The sequence below is a fragment of the Strigops habroptila genome, chromosome 2 (genome assembly GCF_004027225.2).
Source record: "Strigops habroptila isolate Jane chromosome 2, bStrHab1.2.pri, whole genome shotgun sequence".
Lineage (NCBI taxonomy): Eukaryota > Metazoa > Chordata > Aves > Psittaciformes > Psittacidae > Strigops > Strigops habroptila.
The window spans coordinates 77,087,489-77,095,340 of record NC_044278.2 but is presented as its reverse complement, the minus strand read 5'-3'; the positions used below and the strand labels follow the sequence as shown (position 1 = coordinate 77,095,340).

The 7,852-nt window shown below is 46.3% G+C and overlaps 1 protein-coding gene across 1 annotated transcript; it reads right to left on the bottom strand.

The window, feature by feature from the left end:
* Positions 1-947: 947 nt before the first annotated feature.
* Positions 948-7,842, bottom strand: SLITRK1 (SLIT and NTRK like family member 1). Its single transcript, XM_030476676.1, has one exon. The coding sequence runs from the start codon at positions 6,762-6,764 to the stop codon at positions 4,686-4,688; it is 2,079 nt and encodes a 692-aa protein (XP_030332536.1). The 5' UTR covers positions 6,765-7,842; the 3' UTR covers positions 948-4,685.
* Positions 7,843-7,852: the final 10 nt, after the last annotated feature.

The window sequence follows — 7,852 nt, the reverse complement described above, 5'->3', positions numbered from 1 at the left end:
CAGATTATACAAATATATGGATGATCTTAGGGCAACTGTAGCTTACCAACACAAACTATTAATTCTTCACTTTCTGACTTGTTCCCAAATACAAAAAAACCCCACAAAACCGAAAAAGCACTAATGCAGCAGCAAGCTCAGAAGTACTGCTCATTGCCTGGAAATATCCGTACCATAAATCACAAAGAATTCCCACAAATTTCAATAGCAAAATCACATAGAATAAGATACAGCCACAGATATCGTCCTACTTTGTGTATATACCTATGGAAACTTTTCCAAATAAAAAAGGATCTACCTGCTGAAGTCCATACTCATCTAAGTATTCTCATTTTTAATCACACATGTATAAAAATGTAGCCAAATCAGCTATGAATGACTCAAATAGTATAAACAGCTACACTAAACTCTCTATCAAAATCCTGCTTTGTTTTGCAACTGAACAAACCACTGACAAAAATACGAAGAGAAGGAGATTGCCCCTTTACTAAGAACTATTTGTCTTTCGGAGACTTTCATTTTTGGGAGACCTACAAAACTTCTCATGGGTAATGGAAGCTAAAGATTATTCTGTTGGGAGGCAGGCGCATTTTGAAGGTTCTTACTGCCCTTTCACCTAGTGAGTTTTGCCAATAGTTTAAGAAGGTGTGAAATGCTCACCTTTTGTAGTTAATGTCTGTTCTACCCACATAAAGACTAGTATGCAAAGTCTTTTCTTCTCCATCAGATAAAATCTGACACCACTCTTGTAAAAAAAAAAAAGTTTATATCACTTCAGTTTGCAAGCAGATCCAAAACAGTATTTTCAATGCAACTGCAGTGAATGCAACTGCAGTGAAGTCATAAAACAATCTGGCACAGCCAATAAATTCAGTAAAACAGGATAATAACGCATTCCTGTGCAGTTCCAACAGTACATTTCTGCTCAAAATGATACATATCACCTGTAAGTATTAATTTAAAATTTTATCAGGTTGCTCCTAGAGTTCCGTTAAGTCTTCTGCAATGGCGTACAAGAGGCTACCATGCATACAGGCATATATTTCTATGGAAACAGTTTAAACTTTATGCTATTCTTAGTTGAAGTGTTTGCAGAAAAAAATACTTTTTTAATTAACTAAACAAGATATCTGTTCCTTTCCTGTCTGTCCTTTCTAAAACAACAGAAACTTCTTTACTGTGATGATTAAGAAATGATAAGAAATAACTTATTGTGATATATCTTATGCCTGAAGGTACGAGATTCTTTTGAAGTTTACAGGAAAAAATGCACATGTTTTGACACAACGTGGATATTATATAGGCTTCCAATGTTAGACGTATACCACAACAGTTAGGCACTATCAAAATGAATAAAACAATTCTTTTTGTTATTGTTGTTAATGCCATACAGCTAAATGTATTTAACACATTTGCACTTCACTCTCTTTCAATACATCCTCAATCATCCCCTTTCTTCATCTTGTTTTTCTCTTTGGTGGAGTGTTTTGTTTTGATGAAAATAACCTCGGAAGTGCTAAACATGCAAATAAGATAAGCATCATCATTCAAAGCCTGGCAATTATCATATCATCTCAGAGAGTTAGGTGATCTATGTGTCTTAAGGGTGAGTGTCTGCAAGATGGAAGAAAGAATCATGTGAATGCTAAAATCAGAAAATGAGATAGAAGGAGAAAAGGTCGTTTTGTTATTCCCCCCAACCTAGAAACAGGGTGAAAAATGCACATCTTCAACTCTTCAATTGAACTGACATTTCTGTATAATTGTGCCAATGAACTAGCACTTTAAGGAAAGTAAATGGGTAAAGGTATAAGTTTATGCTACTTCTCCATGATGACAAATCAAAATAACATATATTTATCATTATATTTTCTGGAATGCATTCATATCTGATCTCAGGCAGTGATTTGACATCTTCAATTTACTGTATATTTTGTAACGTAACTATATTTTTTTAGCATGGGATGTATCTTTAATGCTCTCAGTTCTTGTATTTTATCACCACAGCATTGAGGAGAAGGCAGAAAGACACGTAGTCACATAGAGGTGCATTGGATTATTCTTAAATGTTTGTTTGGACTGTGCCTAACCTAATGTGGATGGCCTATTGAGGACAGAAATACTGGCTCACATGTAAATGCATTTTCTTTTTATTCTCAATCTGGTAGTTTGCACAGTGGCAAACTAGTGCCTCTACTGCCATCACTTTGTGTTACACAGAATGTCCTGGCAGAACAATCAGCCTAACAAAGAAGCAAGAGGGATAAAGAAGGGCCCTGAAGATAGAGACGGTTTGTATAGTTAAGCAGGACATCCCGTTTTCAGAGCTACACCACCAAACTTCAAGGTATTTTCCAGGAGACTGCAGGCGGTGATGAAGGATTCTGGATGAATGATCTGTTCCCCATGTTTAATACTTCATGAACACCCAGCACCAGGCTTCTGCCTCGTTTTCAAGAGTGTATCTATTGCAATGGTATGTATGTATGTTTGTTTTCTCCTCACATATCCCAAAGGTGGGCATTTTCTATAAAGCAAACCGAATGAGTATTTGAAGTTTAGCAAGTCCCTTACGGTGTTTTACTCTTTAAAAGAGTTCTCTGCCTCGAGGAAGCCAGAAGCAACGTGACTGAAATTCTCCATGTCTCCACTGGGATTTGAGCTGTGAGTTACAAGTGCTTTACAGGGACTTTCGCCTTTACAGATTTTACCGAGTTTAGGAGCACTTTCCTGTACAGGAACGGGATCAAATGCGAGCTGCCTGAAATCCAGCTGCAGCACTGCGCCGTGTTGGATTTTTTAGTTTCCCAGCATTTAATATTAAAGGGTGCAGCTACCCAGAGCAGGGATGGGAAAGTCTCTTTGTTAATTAGTTTTCCCACTTGGAGCAGCTGCTGCAGCCCGGCCGCCCGCAGCAGCCCCACCTTACCGGCAACACCGCAAGTTGCCTGCGGGCCCCAAGTGCTGCTGCTGAGCGCTGAAATCCGGCTCCGTCTTAATGAGACGGAGCTAGGTAGAGTCAATTAAATCAAACTCCCACTAACATCCCTAATACATCTGCAGTGTGTGCAGGAGAGGCGGCGGCAGCAGTGTTAATAAAGGGATTCACTGCCTCATCATATATTAAAAAAAAAAAAAAAAAAAAGAGGAAGGAGAGGAAGAGGGGAGGAGGCAGGAAACTTCTGTGTGTTATTTACAGTGGGGAAGGGGTGAGGGAAGGGTGTTTGTGCCTCTGCGCGTGAACGAATGAGAGAAGGGAAGAGAGGGAAAGAGGAAAAGAGAGACAGAGAAACACACACAGAGAGCACTGAAAGGAGGCTCTGTCCCCTAGACCCAAATTACCCACTTGTGAAGAACTGATGCTGGAAAAATGGTAAGGACCCGGAGTTGAAAACATTTTCACTTTAATGCTGAAAAAATATGCCATTATAAAATCCTCGGATAGAATTAGTAAGTTTCAGTTGCTTCCTCAGTCCTGGTTTCCTCAAGTTATAGTAAGATTTACAACAGCACAGAATTTTCTACCATTAAACTTTGCAGCCTAAGCACTAGAGTGACATTAATTGGTCATGCTTAACTGCCTTGGGTTTTTGGTTTTTTTGGGTTTTTTTTTTTTTTTGTATGTTTACACTGTTACCATAATAGAAATCAAGGGTACTAATTTTTACATTCAGATGGAAAGGCAATACTGAATATGTATATTGAAAGAGAGAGAAAACAAAACCGAAGCCTCCCCTCCCCCCTCCCGGAAAACCAAAACACAACCCACCATCAACAAAGCAAATCTATGCCAGCAAAGTAATTCCTGCCTCCAAAAAAAAAAAAAAAAAAAAAAAAAATCCAATGAGAATATTCATGCAACTATGTCTTAAATAAAACCTTTACATTGTTTTCCACGGTAAAATTACGATCTCTACTGCCTATTGATCACACAAAAATGGCGAAATGGCACTTTTTATTATTATACTGTATTTCTTATATATAAGGTTTGATACGAAGGGACTTATCAGGTAAGAGGGATGATGGTGTGAACTAGACGCTGCTTCCAGTCGGGGGTTGGAGCGTCCCTGGGGTGCGTTGTATCCATGCGAGCCATGCAGCACATTTTTTTTTTTTTTTTTTTTTTTTTTGGTCCATTTGTCTGTTTCGGAGTCATTTATTTACATTACATTCATGCCTTCGTGCAACTTTCCACTCCTGCTTTGCTGTCAGGAGGAGGCTGACACCAGCCTTTCCTTCGCCCCCCTCCTCTTCCTGGCCTCTCGGAGAGGGGTCGGTCCACAAGGGAAGAGGGCAAAAAGAAGCAAAACAAAGCCCAACACAATAGAACAAAAGCCCAACAAAACCGAGAGCCGTGTTTCGCCCAGCCGAAACCGAAGGAAGAGGGTCCTCGCTTGTCCTTTGCTGCCCTGGCAGCTCAGGGGCGGGGGATGCGGCCACCGCGCCGGGATGCGCGGAGCTGCGCGGATGCGCCCCAGCGTCGGGCTGCCCCCGCTGCTCACGGGGCCTCGGTGCTTGCCATGGAGGTCTTTGGGGGGTGGGGGGAGGCGTGCGTGTGTTCTATTGTTTCTCATCGAAGGTCGCCGAGGTGCAGAGCCGTCCCCCGCCGGCGCTGCCTCCCCACCGGCAGAGCGCGAAGGGCAGGTCCCTCCCGGGGGGAGGCCGCTCCCGTCCCGCCCGCCGCCTCAGTCCGACAGCGAGTGGGAGCCGCAGTCGTAAACCCTGTGGGCCCCGTCAGCGCTGTAGGGCCCGTTGTGCCAGTAGGACGAGTCGCAGACGGTCTGCAAAGAGTTGATTTCGGATGCAGAGGAGTTGGCATCCCTCCTCTTGGACCGCTTTCTGTTCCTCAGAATGAACACCAGCATGCCAACCACCGTGAAGGCAGAGGTCACAAAAACCAGCAGGAGCCCTGGCACCAGCACCGAAATAGAGACCCGGCTGGTCTCCAAGTAGGAGTTGGAGTGAGTACCTGTCTCTGTCAACCCGGTGCTGTTTTTGTTAGTAGAAGTTAATGTGGGAGAGATTTTTAACTGAGGGCAAATCACATCATTGGAGAGAGACTCGAAATCCTCCTTGAAGAAATCTTCGGGGGACTCACACCTCAGGTCGCTCATAATCACCTTGGGGCGCAGCATCTCCGCCCACTGTTTGAAAGGCACGATAGGGCAAGTACAGTCCCACGGGTTGCCATGCAGGTCGATCTGGGTGATAGAGGTGAGCTGGTCCAGCACCCCTGCCACCGGGAGGTACATGAAATAATTGTTGTGTATGCTCAGCTTGGAAAGCGAGACCCCAGCAAACACGTCTACTGGGAGAGACCTCAGCAGGTTGTTGTTGAGGATGAGGACTCTCAGTTTGGGCATTGCATTGAAGGTGCCAGGCATGATCAGCTGAATGCCATTAAACTCCACGTTCAGATACTCCAGGTTTTGCAGCCCAGCAAATTTCTCCCGGGACAGGGTGTCTAAGTAGTTGCTATCCATGTAGAGCCATCGGAGCTCAAAGAGGTTCTTGAAGGTGTTGTTCTCGACGGTGGCAATGTTGTTGTTGCCCAAATCGAGTAAATTAAGTTTCCGGTAATCCAGAAAGTGGGATTTCCTGATGGTGTGTATTTTGTTGTCTCTCAGGAACAGCTCCTGCACATTGGATGGCTTGGGCTTCAAATCCACCAAACTGCTCACGTTCCTATCATTGCAATTAACCTTTAAACCCGAGCCAGGGATCTGATCACAGCTGCAGATGTGTGGGCAGGACACTGCAGCTGGTAACTTGTTCTTCATGCTGACTGTTGACACGGCAGCGGTGGGTCTGGTCTTAATTTGCCAGTTGACGGGAATCTTTGTACCTCCGCTTGGACCAGATCCTGGTGTGGCAGGGTCTTCTTTGCCATGTATTTTAAAGGGAGTTGGAATGGGACCAGGATCGCAGGTTTCTTCTTCAGCAGGGGGAGCAGCTAGGCTAGAATCCACTCTGTTCTTTTTGCACAGCTCTTGCTCTGTGGTCTCATTTAAATCTTTGCCCTGCAACCTAGTGGGAGCCTCACAAATCACTCTGCCGATCAAAGCGTTTTTGGGTATGTTCTCCAGCCATTCCTTCAACGACAGCAGATCGCAAGTGCAGTCCCAGGGGTTATCCTCTAGCAGGATTTCAGCAATGCCTGGGATCTGCTCCAGGACCTCCTCGTAAGGCAAGGTTTTAAGTCGGTTTCCCCGGAGGTCGAGGTGGGTGATCGGCACATACTGAAACACGTTGGGGGGCAAGGTGCTGATGAGATTGTCATTTAAAATCAGCACTTCCAGCTTGTTTAAGTCCCTAAATGCTCCCGGGTCAATATCCCTCAATAGATTAAAATCTGCCTGGAGGTATTCCAGATCGTCCAGCCCCAGGAAAGTCTGCTTCCTGAACGATTTGATCTTGTTGTTGTTTATGTGCAAGCGTTTCACCAGCTGCAGCCCAAGGAAAGCCCCAGGAACAATCTCATGCAAACCGTTGTTTTCCATGTGCAAACTAACTGCATTGTAAAAGTTAGCAAACTCATTAGGGAAAAGTCGAGTCAGGGAATTGCCATGCAGGAATAAATGGTAAAACTGGGAAGTCGGGGCGGTGAAATGTTGCAGGCTGGTAAATCCCTTTTTCTCACAGTCTACGTGCAAATCCCCTTCTATCTCGTTGCAGGCACAGATCTTCTCTTTGCAAACGTCCCCTGTAACGTTTCCAGCAGCAAAACAAAGAGACGTCTCCAGCAACAGAATCCAAAGCAGCATTTTTAAACAGAGCAATTCATTCCCGATCTCATCACAAAGTAACAGCAACCATCGTCCTCGCACAGAAAGGAATTCCAGTTCATTCAATACATTAAATGTCCGAATCACCACCAAGGGGGGAGGAAAAAAAAAAAAAAAAAAAGGAAAAATAAAACGTGGGGAAGGGGAGCAAGGCGGGTCGGCAGAGGGGGGGGATGCTTTCTTGTCTCCTCTCTCCCTCTCTCCCCCACACGTACAACTGCAACAGCCCAGATTCCCGTCAATAATTGTATCCACAAACTATCCAGGCACGTACTGCAAGGCACGCAAAAAAAAAAAAAAAAAAAAAAAAAAAGAAAAAAAAGAAAAAAAAGGAAAAAAGTAGAAGGTGGGAATAAAAAATGAAATAAAAGAATCCCCCTCCTCGGTCCCCCTCCCTGACGCCTCCCGGGCACCTAAGCGGAGGTCTGCGGCCGGGCGGGCTGCCTCACCGCCGCGGGATCGGTGCTGCTGGCCCGCGGCATGTCCGAGCGGCGCAGGCGGAGAGCGCCGCGCTGGCCGCGGAGGGGGCCGCTGCGCGCGGCTCCGCGCAGGGCTGACCTTGCTGCGCGCCCGCGGAGCCGCGCTCCTCGCCCGCCGGGCGCTGTCCAGCGCCCCGGTGCTGAAAGCGCGCCCCAACCTAGGGTCTACCCGCCGAGCCCACAGCCCCGCGCTGCGCCGGCCCCCGCTGCGCTGCGCGGCTGCCCATGCCCGTACCGGCGGCCTGAGCCTGCCGCGGAACCGGGGCCGCCCTACCGCCCCACGACCGCCCCTCCGCCTCCGCGCCGCGCCTCGCCTCGCCCTGCCGGCCGCGCTGCCTCCCCTCCTCGCTCGCTCGCTCGCTCTCTCGCTCTTCTTTCCTCTTTCTTCCGCTGCTGCCGAGTCGCACGCTCGCACACGCTCACATGCACGCAGAGGGAGAGCTGCTAAGAGGCTCTGCTCGTTTCAACCTGGTGCACACTGAAAGATCTGACACCCTCTGCTGAGCTGCAGTGGCAAAAATCCATCAGCTGAGGGAATGCTGGAGAAAAAAAAAAATCAATCCACGTACAGGGCGTTAAAAACGTTGG

Coding starts and splice junctions, on each gene's coding strand:
- SLITRK1 (XM_030476676.1), bottom strand. CDS start 6,764: ATGCTGCTTTGGATTCTGTTGCTGGAGACGTCTCTTTGTTTTGCTGCT.